Consider the following 17,505-nt stretch of genomic DNA (forward strand, 5'->3'; position numbering starts at 1 on the left):
AGCTTGTTATTGTTATTGCAGCTGTTATTGTACAGATGTCATTTTTACTTTGGACCCATAAGGGAGAGACTGTGCCTTTATTTTAACATACCGCATCAGGCTGGCACTGGCTGGTGTCGCCTGAGCCAAGCTCATCAGGCTTTGTGCATCCTAGCAGTTTAAACGGTGGGAACAAAAGCACTCACGTGAAAGGGAACTTGAGGTCGTTGGGCTTGATGCAGCGTACATAGTGCGGTGTGGTTGCGTTCAGGGTCTCCATCAGCAGCTGCAGCGAGTTACGGAACTGTAACCATAAATAAAATGCGTTTTAGCCCATGATCATGAGGTTTCAGGCTGAATGATGGCAGAACGAGCTCAGCTGCCCTCACCTGCAGACCCACAGTCTTCTTGTGCTCCTTACTGGCCTGGCCTGGCCGGGACTTATCTGGTTTGATGCTAAGCCTGGTGCGGCCACCAGGGTGCGCACCTGTGGGGCTGGTGGCCTTCTCCTCATCCTGGAACAGCTCCACCAGCAGATCAAACTGTCCCAGCAGGCAGGAATGAGTCAATCAATCTTTCGGGCCATTAATAAATCAATATACCAATAATCAATGAATCAATATCTATTCTTTATTTCATGACTTGCAGAGACACTTACCTTGGGTCATTATTTTCACCCCCAAAACCCATCACAAATCTTCGCAATATCAGATTCATTTCTTATAATGCCGTGGCTTTATATAAAACAGGGAAGGCAATATCACAGTTTGCTGTATTGGTTACACTAAAATGTTAGATGCTGCATAAGTACTTATAATTACAGTGTTAAAAAGACACAGAGTTGTTCAGTAGCTTGTTATTGCTGCAACAGACAGTGCTGCAGCCACACAAGCGGTCAGGTAGTGCCCTTTAGTGCTCAGTAGTGCTCTTCTCTAAGTCAGCAGCATGCTTTTAGCCTTCCCTCGTCTCAGTGCCGAAAGCAGAGCAGCCGCAGCATGCTGAGAGAGCGTTTCGGCAGCCCTGCACCTCCCTCCCCCCCCTCCCTCCCTCCCGCGCCCTACCCCCCAGTCCAGCGCCGGGAACAGCGCGAGAGAGCATGCACCCCCACAGTGTGGCCGTGTTCACAAAGAGTACACCTGCACAGCAGCCGCAGGGATTCAGCATCGCCGCGCTACCTGGAGAGGCTGCGAATGGCCGGAGAACATGAGGCTTCACTCACATGTGCTCACAGATCAGGGGGCAGCACACTGGGCAACGAATGTGCTCTTTAACTGTATGCATGCGACTCCCTGAAGGAGTATATTCTTTTTATTCTTTCTTTTTTTCATTCATTTTTTTTTCTTGAGAGAAAGAGCTCAGAGTGGGTGCCATGCAGCTCCAAAACACATGATGCCTTAAGGATGAGTTAATCTAGTCGTCTGTATCCATTATATGATATTAGATATTAGATACCAATTTGCACTACACCACAAAAAATGAGGTCACTTCTAGTATGATTAACAACTATAGTAGTGGTTCTATAGCAATTTGACTTTACGTACATACTTAAAATAATGCATAAGTTCAGACAGACTGCACTAAAGTCCAACTGTGGGTTGATAAATGTGCTCTCAAACAGTATAAGCAGAAAATCCACAACTTGGGATAAACATAAACACAGCCTTGGATTTTATTATGCAAATAGTGTCCTACTGACAGACATGTCACTATGCAGTGGTGCCTCTACTGTGAGACAAGCCTGTTCAGACGTAATACGGATCAGTAAATCTGTGCTGGAGCTGCGCAGACTTGATCACTGTGAACACCACCCGTGTGTCCGTACAGCTGAGTAAAAACAATGATGCGAACCAATGAGGTGGGTGGGAGACATACCCAGTGAACTGGTTAGAGAGGGGAAGAGAGATAAAGCAAGAGAGGAAGGGAGAGGGAGAGCACATAGAGTGCCTGCGCTGCGTGAAAGCTCTGCTTTACCTTCTGCGGAACAAGGTTGTCAGGGAGGGAGAGACAACACACACCGAGAAGGAGTGGAGAATGAAACAAAGAAAACAAATTTAAAAATGTGAAGTCAAAATCATACAGATATATTTGAGTGTATGCAATGCATGTGACTTCACTCACACTAACACACTACAGGAAAGGCTAGCAGCTAGCTACTGGCTATCATCCGCTGCATTTTAAGCTGGGTCACATCACTTTAAATGAAGAGCCAACTGAAATAAGAATGAAATATTCACAGTATTTACCACTGAAACAAATCTTGCAGTGAGAATGTTGGCCTCTAATGACCGTCTATGCCGAGGCTTAAAAATAAAACTAATTATGCTTAAGCACATCAGATTGCATAACATGGCAAGTATATTACTTTGCAGCTTTCACAATCAAATAACCAAATTCATTTTTAACAGCCTTTTATCCCCTCTTATTCTAATTCCCATTTATCCCCATTGACAAGTGCTCTTAACACTACTTTCCAGCTCTGCAGGCTTCCAGCGAGGCTGCGCAGTAATTAGTCTGAAGGAAGGACTACACACTCTAATGATCAGCCAGAGGAGCTGCTATTTCATAATGAAGCAGGGAGCATCCCGCCAGCCTGGGCAATGCTATGGCCAGTTATGTACCGCCTCATGACACTCCTGCCCACAACCAGTACTGACACTGTCAGGATTCTAATCAGGCTCAGTATAGCAGTATAGCTAGGCCTACATATATCACCTGACAGTACAAATCACTGCATTTGTTCAAAATGTTCTGCAAACTGAATTGCAAGAATAAAGCCAATAGACTAATAAGTGTCAAAAAGCCAATAGGCTAATAAATGTCAAAAAAGCCTTGAAGACCTCTTGGTGTCAGAGTCATTGATAACATTATGGTTCTTGTGGCAGCCAATACCATGAGTTTTTAATTATATTGCTATTTCTGTCATGACGGTACAACTAGAATTAAAGACATTAAAGACAGTTTAGGCTGGAATATAATTTATATTCGCATTTATATTCCTTATTTCAGTTGTTTTGAGGGACCCAAAAACCAAATGCAGTGCTCACAGGTAGCTATGTAGCACAGTCCACAGCGCCCACGGACAGAAAAATAAAAGCGTGACAATGCATGTACACTACAACTACACACATTTCAGGGAAATAGCAAACAAAATTAAAATGAACATGGTTGGTTTTTTTCTCACATTGTAATTTTATATTAATCATTAATATGTATAATCCAAATTAGAAGTTCTTCACAGAAACACTGGCAGTCAAATTCAAATGTGCTGAAAAATTATGTGTTATGGGTTAGCTAAATATTGTTCAGACCCTTACCGCACACCACTTCAGCCACACCCATTTAGACAAGCGGTTCTCTATAGAAGAGCCAAAAGAGCCAAACAGCACTAATGGGCTTTGTTTTGAATGGCAACAGCACCATCAGGTTGGCATCATTTGACTTTAAGGAACACACTTCCCCAAATAATCGAAACAGAGTGAAAGAGCACTTCTAATTAGAGCTGAGGTGGAACTGTGATAACTTTGACACTTGGCCAAAGGCCTCAGTGTGCCATTAAAGGAACAGAGACTTCTATACGCCATCTCAGTTACATTAATGTTACATTCCACACTGACCGCTCTGCTTCACAACAACATCCACAAGCCAGTATGTCAGAGGAACAACTGTACATAGCTGTACCATACTAGGCCTAATGAACATAGCTATACTGTACTAGAACTACTGTATATAGCTGTATGGTACTAGGACTACATTACATAACGGTGCTTTTGGAGTTAAGGTTTCAAAACTGATAAACATGATCCTCAGAATGGGAACACAATTCACACCACTGCTCCTCTTCTGTCCTCACACAAAATGACACCCAGTTACTATGGAAATCAAGAACCATCTCTGAACAATCTTCACCCTCTGTACAACTATCTAATGCAACTTTAGGGCATGGCTCAGCTGACCATGAGACTCAGTGCCTGTTTGGAAGCCACATGTTTGGAAGATCCTGGATCAGGTCACATCAGACTGCTATGTCTGAGAGTCTGAATTTAGTTGACAAATGCCGCTGTACAAAAGTGCATTACAGCATCACACTTTAACCAAAAATTCACATTTCATACAAATCTCTTTGCACTGTAAAATCATAAATAATCAATTATGTGGATGTGGCTGTGAATTTTCCAGCAGACTGAAAATTATCTTGCATTCTCTTGCTCATATGAAACATGTACAAAAACAGAACAGCAGAGGGAGCCATTGCTCTTGACCTTTCTAGTGCGGAAACAAGGTATTGAGGTCAGGCATCCAAGAAAAGGAAATATTCTTACAAATGAGCACACAAAAGGATGTATTCCTGCTCAAGTAACACTATCACTGGAATCGATATCTAGCACAAAACAAGGGAAGTTTCTATAATGCCCTTTTCTTACTGAAGGCAATACAAAATATTGTAACTCATGACCATTGACACTACAGGCATACAGCTGACAAATCAAAGACAGACAGCACGGCATTACAAACCTTGCTCGCTTTCAGCACATTGATCTGCTCCTCATTGACGGTGTCTTTGTTTTTCTCCAGGAAACCGTCGCACTGATATTCCACCTGAGGAGACGGAAATAAAAATTTTAAAAATTCACAATGAGAGTGACCCAGATTTACAGCGAACACGGGAGGCGAGAGGCAGGCGGTCAGCAGGCACGCTGAGGCCTGGGCTGCATCCAGGGGCCTGGCTGTGAGCGAACGTTCGCTACGCTTTTATAGTTTTACCCATAACTGCCAAAAGAGATTCAGTACTGACCTCGAAAGTAGCAGGCAGTAATATGTAAAACATGCAGCACTGTACAGAATGTGAATGACTGCTCTACGCACTTCAGAACCACACACTACTTATCTAAGCTGTTGACCCATATAGAGGTCTATATATTCAGCCTTGTTGCCACACTTGAGAAATGTCTGCAGAGAGGGGGAGAGGTAAGTGTGCTAACCTTGTCTGCAAAGTGCTGGATAATGAAGGCTTTATTGGACATGCGGGGTTTCTCGAAAAGGGTGCAGGTCTTCAGATGAGTGTTGTACAGCTTCTGTGCCCAGCTGTCATCAGATCCCTTGGGCATCTGGAAGGGGTTGGAGAGGTCAAGGGCAATGAGACTGAGAAACAGCATGGACATGACACAGCTCCCTACAACTGGATATAAGAGAATACACTGAACGCACAAAACATAAAACTAATGTCTGCAATCAATAAATGGTGTGTGTTTGTGCATGTATGTGTTTAAGTGTGTGATAGTGTGTGCATGCGTGTGTGTACGCACGCATGCATGGGTCTGTGCGCATGTGTGTGTGAGTGAGAAGACAAGGTCCAGTGAATGTAAATGAGAGACGTGTGTGTGATAAAGATCTGGTCCCATGAATATGTTCTGCCTCGTTGTCATTGCAAATGGCACCTTGCACTCTTCGTCCAGAAGGTCCAGGACACCCATTTTTGCTTCAATCAGATTGATGCAGGGCTGATTGTCATAGAAGTCGATCAGTGTCCAGGGGATCTGCTCCTTCATGTATTCCTCCTGCTCCAGTTTGAAGACATGCTGGAGAAGCAAGGAACCGCAGAGACAGTATGTTTTCACAGCTTTCAACCTGACTGCCCATTCAGCACAGCACCAGACAATAAACCACCCTTCAAGTCAAATACCTCACACCAGAGGTGCCACCGCTGTACTAATGGGACACTAATGATGGCAAGTACAATGGCAGCAGCGGTCCTCTCTTTAGCCTGTATCTCACACATCCTTTCCCCACTGATGACGCTCACAATTTGTTAATACAGGCCGCCACGAGCAGAACCATATAAACCAACACATTATCAGGCTCACAAGGTCTCAGGCTGAATTGAGGCAAATGGAAAACATGAATATGTACAGAAAATGTTTTCTTTGCAGTGATGTGAAAAGCTGTGTAAAACCCATATTACAGATGCAGGCAAAAGTGTGGTAACAGAGAGCAGACAAAGGCACACGATAATACTGTATCTGCAGGTCGGTACCTGTCAAAGAATTACAGAGCTGTAGGCCTGTCTCATCTAGGATACGGCACATAATTATTCAGCACATCAACCTTAATAGCAGGGAGATTAAAAAGCTCTATTTCAGGACGCTATCAGTGAATAAGGCTCTCACCATGTTAAACTGCTGCTGGAGCTTCTCATTAGCATAATTTATGCAAAACTGTTCAAAGCTATTGATCTCAAATGTTTCAAACCTGGAGAGAAAAACAAAGAACAGTGACAGTAAGATGCAGCCTTGTAGTTAAAGTGTGGATGAAGCTACTTGTAAACTAGTGGCAAACTACTGTGTCACACAAGTTCATAGCATACATAGAATTGAATCTTGTTTTCAGAATACATGGTTTCACATTCCATTGTTTTTCTTCCAAATTCAGGTTACATTACCCTTGTATAAATCCGAAAAACACTGCAGCTTCTTTCTATTGAATCTTAATCAATTTAATTTGCAAATTGCATTATTAACCATTCTGTTCTTGGATCTCTTACATGCATAAATATAGACACCAAACACATGGCACAGAGATCTCCAATTCTTTCCACACTAAGTAGGTATGTGTCGTACTGTGTGGAAAAAATATGAATAAATGCACACATACTTTATAACAATTCACTAACTTCTGCTAACTGGCAGAATGAGTGCAACTGTTTTAGACACAGACCACATCTGTACTTGGCTCAGGCAGGGTATCCATTACTCAATCAGAGACCCACCCGTAAATGTCCAGGACTCCGATGAAGGAGTGTTGTTTTTGGTTGGAATGCAAGGCCTTATTGACATGGTCCACGATCCAGTTGAAGAGTTTGGCATAAATATGTTTGGCGAGGGCATCCCGGGCATTGATGGCCTGCAGTTTGGGGATGGTTTTGATGTAGGTCTCTGAAGCCGTCTTCAGCTTCTTGTGGCACAGCCAGTGGGACATGTCCTGATATGTCACCCCCATGAGGTCGCAGAAGATGGTCAGGTGATTGTTGTTGGGCTGAAATAGAATGGAGATTTTGGACAACAGCCACACAAATGTAAATAAGATTGGTCCTTCCCAAAGTATAAAAACCCTTGTGTAGCCTCTAGCCCTTGGTGCAGTGACACGCCCAAAAGCCTGGAATCCATTCCTCAATGTGTCAGTGTCAACTGTAGTCAACAGTCTTGCAGAGTCATACAAACATTGCCATAGCAATTCAACGGCTGTGCAACTATATTTCCCGTTCAATGCTTGAGCAAAACTAAAATAGAAGACAATAGTTCCTCGATCTTGTGCTTAACTGGTCCTTCCACTTGCGTAAAAATCCCTCACCCTTGTACTTCCTCATTCCAGCATTCCACAGCCTCACCATCTCTATCTGCCCTATACTTTTGGTTACATGGTTTCGGCCTTGAACTAAAGGGCCAAATGTTCCTCTAACTCAGCTTCTACCACCCGCCTACTTCGCCATTCATGTCCGAGACCAAATGAAATCACAAACACACCACTGGAGAGAACTGCACTCAGAGGGTGTGTTGAGACACATCATACACAGAGTGGAATGTTTTCGGGGCAGCGTGTTTCTACGCGGGACAGGCTTGTGCCTGAACTCACCGGGATGCTGCTGCTGTCCGCGTCCCGATCTTTCACGTCCACGTTGCCAAGGTGAAGGATCGCGGCGAGAATTTGGAATAGGCCCATCTGAGAGGATTCATTAATCCCTGAAAGGGATATTATATATAATTACAATTAACCAGGAAGACATTTAAGAAAATATATAAACAATACCTTCATCAAAAAATACTTTAATGCATAAACTAAACTCAAACTATAATTCAGTTACAAAATAAGCATGACATGGATATTTAATTGAAACGTTTTAAAAATATTGTAAGGCATCTGTCACTTCTCAGTGCTGGGCAGGGTGTAAATATTATCAATACCTATTATCAATACATTTGTAAATAAATAAATAAATAAATAAATAACACAAAATTTAAACAAAGATGCAACATGCCAGAAAACAGACATTGTACTAAGCTAAAAAAAATGTCTTCCACTGGTTTTAATTCTGAATCAGATCATATCATAAATGCCAAGCCGCTCCACCTCCACAGCCATGCAAGGTACAGGCATCCCTACCCAGAAGAGAGAAAGCATGTCTACTGGTGGACAGCTCCACGGCATCGCCCACGCCATCGATTACAGGGCTTTGACCCTGGTTGGTGTAGTGAAAGTCATCAGCACTTCCTGTAGAAGGACAAACACACACACCAGACCTTAGCCTCAAAGGACAGTACTAAATCCTGCTAGCAATAGTTATGAATTTTACTGACCACACAAACTCTTGTCTTTCTAAGGCACACACAATAATACCACAAACGATGTCACATTTACATGTTTGGCATAATCTAGAGAAAATAAAAGGGAATAAAATGCTTTTCACCACTGAACTGCACTGAATTAGAAAGAGAAAATTAAAATTTCTTAATATACCAATAACTACCATATGGGACAACTGGGAGGAGTGGTTAAATAGGTATAACAAAGGCCATTAAAGTGTTTTCCTGGACAACAGTACCTCTTGCCCTTTGCTTAATTTCAGTTAGCTCTCTGGGGCCTCAGTAAATAACATAAGATAACCAGGCAAATTCCAACAGTTGTGTTCTAACATTATAGCAACTGCATCCTGTTGCCAGGCAACAGGAGCCCAATTTGCATTGAAACACTTCCATTATTGGGGCGGTAGCAAACCAAGGGGCCGATGGAACAGAGAGGCAGTGTGAAAGCGTGCTGACAGTGTCAGCTGTGCGTTTCTATGGCACAGAAGCAGGTGTCTGCCTCTTTGCCATGGGAGTGTTGTGATCAGCTCAGCCCCCCACTGCTTTCAGGATGCGCCTGATGATAGGCCCTGTGGTAGCTATAGGAAACACATGTCTGTGCTCAGACTCGCTACTGCCTTCACCTCAAGATGATTAGGTATTGTATCTACAGACGAAAAAGTAGTCAGTCTCTTGTTCCATATGTAATTTATTTTAAAACCTCAAAGTGTAACAGACACTTAGTAATTTCCCTATTAATATGTAAGAGTCAAAATTTTGCTTAAAAAAGAAGACATTTTGCATATGTCAAATATCATTACATTTGTTTTTCACTTACTAATGACATGATTCTCACTCTCTTTTCACTGAATAAAATCACCTACCTAACTTAAGGGATTTGAATTCAGGCAAATGTGCAGAGGCACACAGCTGGTAGAAGATATGGTAGTTTCTCTCTTCATCTGCCTAAAAATGAAACGGAGGAAAAAAGAAGGGCATTTAAATCATTGCAGGGAAAGCACACCACAGCGTTTAACATCATGCAAGGCAACAGCTAAAATTCCCATTTTAAAATTTGGAACCTTGTACCCTCAGAAGCTGGGACTAATAAGGGGTGGTGATTGTAGTCATACAGACTCTCACTCACACTCACTCACTCACTCCTGTGAATCAGTGTCTACCACAGCCTGTTTTATCCATGACTGAAGATGTGAACCCCTCTTACAAACACCTGTTTTCCCTCTAGTGTCAATGTTTAAAAAGAATAGATTAAGCTTGAAAGTGTGACCATGACAGAAAGGATGAATGAAAGCTCTAATTCACCACAGCCTGACAACAAGTCACATTCTATTTTATTTCCAGAGTAACATTTCAGTGGTTCAGCTTCTAGTCCACAGCTGATTCTCTCCTCCCTGGCCAATTCAGTACCGACAGTAATTCCCCAGCAAAATAATATCCAGTGAAGCTGATTGGTCAGAAAACTGCCTTAGCTTTACCACATAATGCGTTCAATCCAATGAAGAATTTTTGCACGGGTTTGCAACTGGACATACCATATGTGCCACATAATGACCATTTCTTTATATCAATCTATCAGATACAGATTACCAAAAGAAATTTATAAAGCATAGCACATAAGTGCATTGAAATGGGTTAATACAAACCATAGCACAACAAACATATCTACGTAATACTGCATGAAGTGCTAACATTGAGAAGCATTAGAAATGAGGGCAGTTAGTGAGGTGAACTGTTGACAGGTTTCACAGAAACAGTCCTAAATGGGTTTTAATAATGGAAGGTCTCAGCTGATCGTCTGCCCCCCTGTCAGGTCACTAACCCTGCCAGTTGGCTGTCAGAATCCAGCAGCCACACCCTCCCCTCAGGTGTTAAGGGAAAGAGACATTTCAGGAATTCGCATTACACCACCGTCACACAACAGCAGCATTATATAAGACAGGGTGGAAACTTAACCCTTATCATAATGTGCCGTAAAAGATTTGTTTTTTTTAAAGCTCTCCAGTGTCATCCAGTGTCATTTATTGCCATAGAATGCAACAGAAAAATATATTAGGTATGGAAACTGACATGACATTTCAAACACAATTTGCCACCAGTGATCTGCAAACCAGTAGGTATGCTGCAAATCAAAAAGTGGCATTTAAACTATAGTTTAGCTGTAAAAGCTAAACAGAGCAACCACGACAAACATGGGCTATGCTTTGGTTTACAGGCAATGTTGATGTACTAAATATCTGCCACTGACAGTCACCTTTTCCAAAACCAGGTGGAGAAATTCCTCATCAGCAGTAATACTATCCCACTGCATTTTTCTGCCTGGCATCAGCAGCTATTCAGGTCTGGGCTTGGTTAGGACTTGGATGGGAGACACAGGAAAAGCAGCCTGCTGCTGGGTCAGTCAACTGCATTCTTCCCTCTCAGCCAAGACCAAACCCAAAGCTCCTGAGCTCATGGGGACGCTGTTTTGTAGGAGACACCTTTTTAGATGAGATGTTATACCACATTCTTGTCTGAGAGTGGTGACTGAGGACCGATTAAATGAATATTATGGTGCAAAATGGCTACCGCAGAGAGGTTGGCCAACCCTATTATTGCAAAGTGCTGTGAGATCTATATTACAGCACATGAATACAGTTAGGTATTATTGATATATGCTCCTATTAGATAGTCTTATGATACATAATGCTGTGAGTCATAATCTCTGGAAAGCCAAGGCTCCTACACTACTCCTTACAGGTGAAAGTGAATGCATGGTACCACATACGGCTTCTTTACAGACGTGTCAAGCCCTAGCGGCTGGTGAAGAAATACTCAAAGTAATACGTGAGGGCTTGCATCAACTGGCAAATACAACTGGGGAGGTGGCGCGTCATATGCACGTCACAGTCCCTCCTCTGTTGAGTCCCTGTTTAAATAAACCCCAGCTTTGGCCGATGAATACTGCTACCCTGAAGAGAGGTACTCTCCTCAGCTCCACACAGCAGGGCACACACTACACAGAAGACTCCACTGTATACTTCATCAGAAAGGGGGAGGTGAAACAACTTGAACGAATAGATTGAAAAATCAACTTTCATTTCCGGAGGTTTAAAAATATATCTGGCATCAAATCCCGTTAACAGTCCGCCATTAAAAGCAAACAGTGCTCCTCTTGTTTGGGCAAGGGAGTGATGCTGGCCTTGTTTTTGATGCTTGATCTAGTCAAATATGATATGGACAGCAGTTGATTAGTAATTAGTCTGGGTTGGTATCTCTGTGGTGTGTCTGCCTATACCCGAGGAAGGACAAGACGAGCAGCTGACACTGCGCCAGTCAACATCTGGACCTCCTCTCCGAACTGGGCACATGCACAAAGTCCTACAGTATTACTAAGAGGCTTACACACCCACACAAGCAGCACTGCAGCCAAAGAGTGTGCACCGATTCTCTATACTGTATTCTATGTGACTGTACACACCACAGGCCACAAAGTACTTCAGCAAAGCTACCGTACCAAAGGAGCGTACATTCCTGGTGTACTGTTGGGAGGTAATATATTACAAACCCAGCCTACCTCAGGTGGGATGAGGCCAATTGGTCCTGCCACCAAGGATATTCAGTAATAGTCAGCTGTAGAAATCCAGCTCAGACAGCAATGTGTGATTATAGGCCCAGCTTGCATACATGAACAGTGACTCCTGAGAGCCCAAATAATCGTACTTATTACATCAGATGAAAGCGCTGACCTGAAACACCACTCTGGATTTCTCCAGCAGGTACGTCCTCATGTTGGCCCCAATGATGCGGTATCGCTTGTCGAAGCCGATCTCGATGTACTTCCCAAACCTGCTGCTGTTGTCATTCCTGGTGGTCTTTGCATTTCCAATAGCCTAAGTCAGAAAGAGAACAATCATGTTTTGTGATTTAGATCAAACCACAATTAGCAGCCTGATTTTTTTTTTTTTTTAATCAAGCAAACTTCCATTTTTAATAAAATAAGTTTCAAACAGGCCTATATTCATGATAACCTTTTTATTACAAACCACCAGTCAGAGTTATTCAGGCAGAGTTTAAAAAAGAACTGACTGCTGAAATCAGCTTCTTGTGTGAGGTGACGTTGGCTGCCAGCGACCCGCTGAGACCACTATTCTGAATAGCAGTTCAGTCAGAGCCATGGAGTCCCTCAGGCTCTCTGTCCCAGGCTGCCCCCAGCAGCTACTGCCACATCAGCAGGGAGAGCTGAGGCAGGAGGCCGGCTGGCTGAGCTGCTAGGCCCCCCTGCACCCCGCTGGGGCAGATTTGTGACAGGTCAGTCAGAGTGCTTGCACCTTCAGGCGCTTTTCTGCAGGGGGCCAGGCAGCTAACGTCTACCTTTCCCAGGGACGGAGGGCTCGGCCAGGGGGTGTGCAGAGGGAGTGATGTGTCATATGTCCAAACATGAGTGTGTGGGGGGGGGGGGGGGGGGCTTAAAATTCTATATTAACAATAACAACTAAATGTTTACTGTAACAATGTTTACTTATAAAGCTATGCTTAGATACTTAGGCATTATAACACTAACACAGTAGCCTACCACCACAAGGTGGTGCTTCAAATTGGTTAAACTAAAATGGTGATACATTAAATAGCTTGTGAAAAATATAAATTAAGGAGAACACAATGCCACCCATCACAGCTTTACAGAAGTTTGCTGCTGAAGTTCTTTCCTGTCTGCAGTGTGTGTTTAGCCACATGTGCCTTGAGCTACTCCTTTTGGCAATCACAGCTTACTGAGTGGTTGGACTTTCTTCTAAGAAATCAACTCTGAAGAGCTGACCCGAGCATACTCTTACTTTAAAACCACTTTGGTGGTCCCATTTCTTTCTATTTTTGTTTTGCAGTGATTTGAGGATAATGTTGAACATTAAATCATCCCATGGATGGGCCCCCTGGCCGGGGAAGGAATGCCGACTGTGCCAGTGCCAGTGGTTTGCAGGAGCCCCACAGGATGATGCATAATATACCTATGCATGATTGGGCCTCTCAAATTGGTGAGAAAAAGTGGGGAACAAAAGCATAAAAAAGGGGAGAAGAATGAAGGATACTTAACAAGTAATGTGTCAATAAGCATGTTTAAAATCGGTTATGTTCAAATTATTATTATTATTATCATCATCATTATCAAGAGCATAACCCTAGGAGGAGGAGAATCCATTCATTCAGTCACATTACTCCTGTCTCTCCTGTGCATTCATGCGCAGAAAACGCAGCACAGACCTTCGTTCCCAGGCCCAGGCAGAACCTGATTACTTTAATGAGACACAACTGCTCTCGGACTGGTCGTCTGCATCACTGGGGCTGGGATACACACGAAATGCAATGCACATATCCTGACCCCTCTCTCACTTGTTCGCCGTGAGCCTAAGTGAGAAGCTGATGAAAACGTTTGCGCCAAGCAGCCAATCTGCAGGGACGCTGCAGGGATCAGCCACCACTGTACTGCTCTGTCAGGTGGACTAAAAGCCTGCTGTGGTTTTAACCGCCGTCCGGCCGGCCGGCCTCCCTGCTGATAACAGGAGACGTAATAAAGATAGGTGGCATTAAGTTCTCACTGAGAAATTACTAGTAGCAAAGGTGAGCCAATTTCTACAGTTCAGCGCCCTCACAGGTTTTTTTAATGATATGCAAACAGCCCAACAGAAATGCAAAATGCCCAGCGTGTGAAAACGAACACGCAAACACTTCATAAAATTCTGTTCACATTCTGGCTGTGAATATCTGCCTGCATCAGGCTTTGCGCCCTCCCTTAACGCAGTCCAGTTAGGAGACTATTCCAACCACTTCTACCTTTCTATCGTCCTGCTCAAAGTCACCCGCTGGCCTAGTTCGGTACCAGGGGAACAGAGTGATGTAAGTGGTCTCTCTCGGAGGCGAGTGAAGGAGGACGGCTGCAGCAGCAGCCCTGTGGGCCCCCGGAGGCTCGTTTCTCTTCCCTACCTCTGCCTCCCCAGAAGATTCTGCGCTTAGCAACACACGCATGCTCTCCGGCTCTCAGACCTACCAGGCAGAGCTCTTAAAGTCACTTAAGCATAAGGCATCCTAAGGCAATCTGGCATAAAATAGGGGGTGAGTGGGTCCTCAATAGGTTTCATCCGACCCCTTTGTGTACCATCCAACGCGATGTCCGCGTTTCACTCACATTGTCCAGGGCTAGCAGGCGATGGCTTTACTGCCTTCGCTGTGAGAGCAGTAGCACAGCTCACCGCACACAATCCCAACATCTCACAAATGGACACAACAGCTCCAAAAACAGATGCAAATCCACAGTTCATTTTCCAAATTGTTCAAATGAGCAGCCATGGAACTGTCTCACCTCCATGATGGGGTTGGAAGCCAGCACTTTCTCCTCCACGTTGGCCTCGCTGGCAGAGCCACTGACTGTGGCAAAGTACCGCATGGCATATTTGGCTGAGACCGTCTTCCCTGCGCCAGACTCCCCACTGACAATAATGGACTGGTTTCTCTCATCCCTGAAAGGGGCGGGGGGGTGGAGGGCAGGTGGACAGAACAACAAACAAGTCAGCTGGAGGAAACCCCAGGGGAAAAATGCATCCAGGAACTGTCCACATACTGTAAACCCACACCAAAATAAGCACACTTCTCATGTGTACAGTACTATCAAGGTTGCTTTGGATACCTTAATATAGCATACATTTCTAACACTTTATTGCTATTCTAACACGCAAGCTGGGGAAATGCAAAAGCAATTGTACTTTCTATTTTTACAAGCTTGCTCTTGAGGGAGAACACTGTGTTGTTGGAGTGCTGGTGGCTGACATTATAGAATGTCTGTTGGAGGAGAATCAATGCTAGTCGGTACAGCTGGATCGGCAGAAGAGCTGCTTGTTTTGGAAGCAGGAGAACTGGTCCTCTGCACAGTGAGCAGAGACCAGGCACTCTGAGCGACACTAGCACCTAGGGGAGCCCCTGCTGTGGAGACCAACGCTCATGCCCCTCCCAATCCGCATGCTGCCACTGACACCTCAGGCGCAAAAAGGTGTAAAACAAAGATCAGGCCTATTTTTAGCCAAGCTGCATTGTACCGAGAGTGTGATAACCTACAAAGCTTACCTACAGATCTACCAGCAGTCAAGCTAGTGAAGGAGATGGAGGTCTAAGCTAGGATGGGAATGTAGCCTCAGGCACATGTAATTTCATTTTAATAAAAGGATGACAGTCGAAGGATTCAAACATACAACAGACCTGGCCATCTGCTTGTATGCCTCCTCAGCTACAGCAAATATGTGAGGGTCCATGTCCCCCATGTTCTGCCCACTGTACGCATTGATGATGTCTGTTCCATAGATGGGTAGAGTCTCATAGGGATTGATGGCCACCAAGACAATACCTGAGAAAAATCAAATAGCGGATTCATACATAATGGATCTCGCACAGAATTAGAAAAGATAACAGAAGTTTATCATATGCATGGTTTACCTTCACTTTGACGAATAACACGGTTTCCGAAATGCATCAGCGTCTTTTGGTTCAGTAAACTTTTTGGAACCCAAGGGAGTTGCAGACCAAACCATTTTTGTATTATTTAAAGTATATTTCTAATTGGTGACACAAACCTTTTGGTGATTTTTTTGAATGTAGGGTTGAAGTATTTGAACGGTAAGAAAAACACCATGGTAGTGTTTATTTGGCCATACAAGGCATAACACAAGCAAATACAGCATATTTATGAAAACGTGATGCATACAACCTTGTCCTTACTTTTATTTTTCCAGTTAACTACCTTGATAAACAGGCATGAACCAATGTACAATCAGTTAAGCCATGAAAATATAAATTACTCGAGAGACCACATTATTACTTGTTATGCTTGTCTATGATCATTAATGCACAGTAGATTAATTCTGCCTCACAGCATTGCATGCTCACTCTGTATGGAGCGGAGCATTTACCGCAGTATGTGTAGATTAGCTTGGAGTCGATGAAGCGCACTTTCAGGTTGTGTAGGACAGCGGGTTCATGGAGGTAACTGAGGGCAGTGAGGTCGTTCTCCCCCACCAGGATGTCAGGGTTCCGCAGGTAGGGCAGGTTCTTGGTTTTTGGGTCCAATTTGTGTTCCAACGCCTGGAAAGACAAGGATAATTTAACCCACGTGTTCGGCTTGGGTAAAATTGACCCGTTTTAAACTTTTAGTAAAAGAAGAATGAGACTTTAGAACTGTATTTCATAGCCAGTGACCAAACCGGTGTAAATTTGGTTCATGTTTTGTGTTGCTATTTTCTTTATGAATTTCTGCCTACATTCTTTGAAGATAAGATAAAAATGAAAAATAATTGAGATTGCCAGATCTACTGCATGAAAATCCTGCTCCATTGAAATTTTTCCATAGATAAAATATGCTCCCATGCCTTTTTTATAGTGGATTTACATAAATCATGTCTGCATCAAAAAACAGCACTTTTATTGTTTTATGTGATCTAGAAGAGGTAAATGACCACCATCAACAGTATATATTGTCTTTATAGTTTGGAATTGAGATAAAGATAATATATATAGTCTTTTATTTCAGTATAGCAATAATGTCCTGGGTATATCCGACCCAGGCTAACAGTTCCACTGGAGCCAATATGTAAACAGAACACAAGGGTTGAAGAAGGACTGAAAGAAAATGGAGAAATATTTTCACTGACAGTCTTTTTCACAAAATAAAAAGTGTATTGATTCAGAAAAAATTCGTCAGGTTTTTCTAGTATCTACAGTATCAGGAAGTTCTAGGCTAGTGAAAGTAAATTTCCAGAAGATGATGCAAAACAACTTAATCACAGCAAAGTACAGAGTACAGTGCCATTAAGAGGCACATGCAATCAAAAGGGCAAAAAGTGGAGAAAATATCGTTCTTAGAGAGTGTGCCATGTTCAGAGAAATAGAATCTGAAAGACTATTCTGGTGAGCATGTGCGAGCGTGTGTGCATGGGATCTGCCTATCTTCCTGAGAGGAAGGACATGTACCTCACATCATCAGCATGTGATAGGAAAGACAATAAATAATTATTCAACAACTATCCAAACTATCCAAAAAAACACGTTATCTTTATAGTGACGGGATGCAGCAGTGAAATATAACTAAATATAATGTAGTTAAATATAACTTGCCTTCTCAGCCCCAGATAACTACTTCCTCTTACGCTCAGGGACA

At 43.2% G+C, this 17,505-nt stretch overlaps 1 protein-coding gene across 8 annotated transcripts in view; it reads right to left on the reverse strand.

Moving 5' to 3' along the window:
• The window catches only part of myo5aa (myosin VAa), a 56,076-nt gene that overhangs the window by 22,047 nt on the left and 16,524 nt on the right, over positions 1-17,505 (reverse strand). For 5 of the 8 annotated variants that reach the window (XM_035395637.1, XM_035395635.1, XM_035395641.1 and 2 more), the window contains exons 3-17: positions 16,262-16,433; positions 15,555-15,699; positions 14,665-14,821; positions 12,059-12,202; positions 9,197-9,278; positions 8,134-8,241; positions 7,606-7,712; positions 6,743-7,008; positions 6,144-6,225; positions 5,415-5,555; positions 4,959-5,084; positions 4,492-4,575; positions 1,951-1,953; positions 369-521; positions 186-283 (exon numbers count right to left, since the gene is read on the reverse strand). In XM_035395637.1, the coding sequence (XP_035251528.1) occupies positions 186-283; positions 369-521; positions 1,951-1,953; positions 4,492-4,575; positions 4,959-5,084; positions 5,415-5,555; positions 6,144-6,225; positions 6,743-7,008; positions 7,606-7,712; positions 8,134-8,241; positions 9,197-9,278; positions 12,059-12,202; positions 14,665-14,821; positions 15,555-15,699; positions 16,262-16,433 (1,868 nt within the window). The remainder of the gene's footprint in view (positions 1-185; positions 284-368; positions 522-1,950; positions 1,954-4,491; positions 4,576-4,958; positions 5,085-5,414; positions 5,556-6,143; positions 6,226-6,742; positions 7,009-7,605; positions 7,713-8,133; positions 8,242-9,196; positions 9,279-12,058; positions 12,203-14,664; positions 14,822-15,554; positions 15,700-16,261; positions 16,434-17,505) is intronic. The other 3 variants (XM_035395636.1, XM_035395639.1, XM_035395642.1) reach the window with 1 other exon arrangement.

This window comes from Anguilla anguilla, chromosome 16 (assembly GCF_013347855.1).
Source record: "Anguilla anguilla isolate fAngAng1 chromosome 16, fAngAng1.pri, whole genome shotgun sequence".
NCBI lineage: Eukaryota > Metazoa > Chordata > Actinopteri > Anguilliformes > Anguillidae > Anguilla > Anguilla anguilla.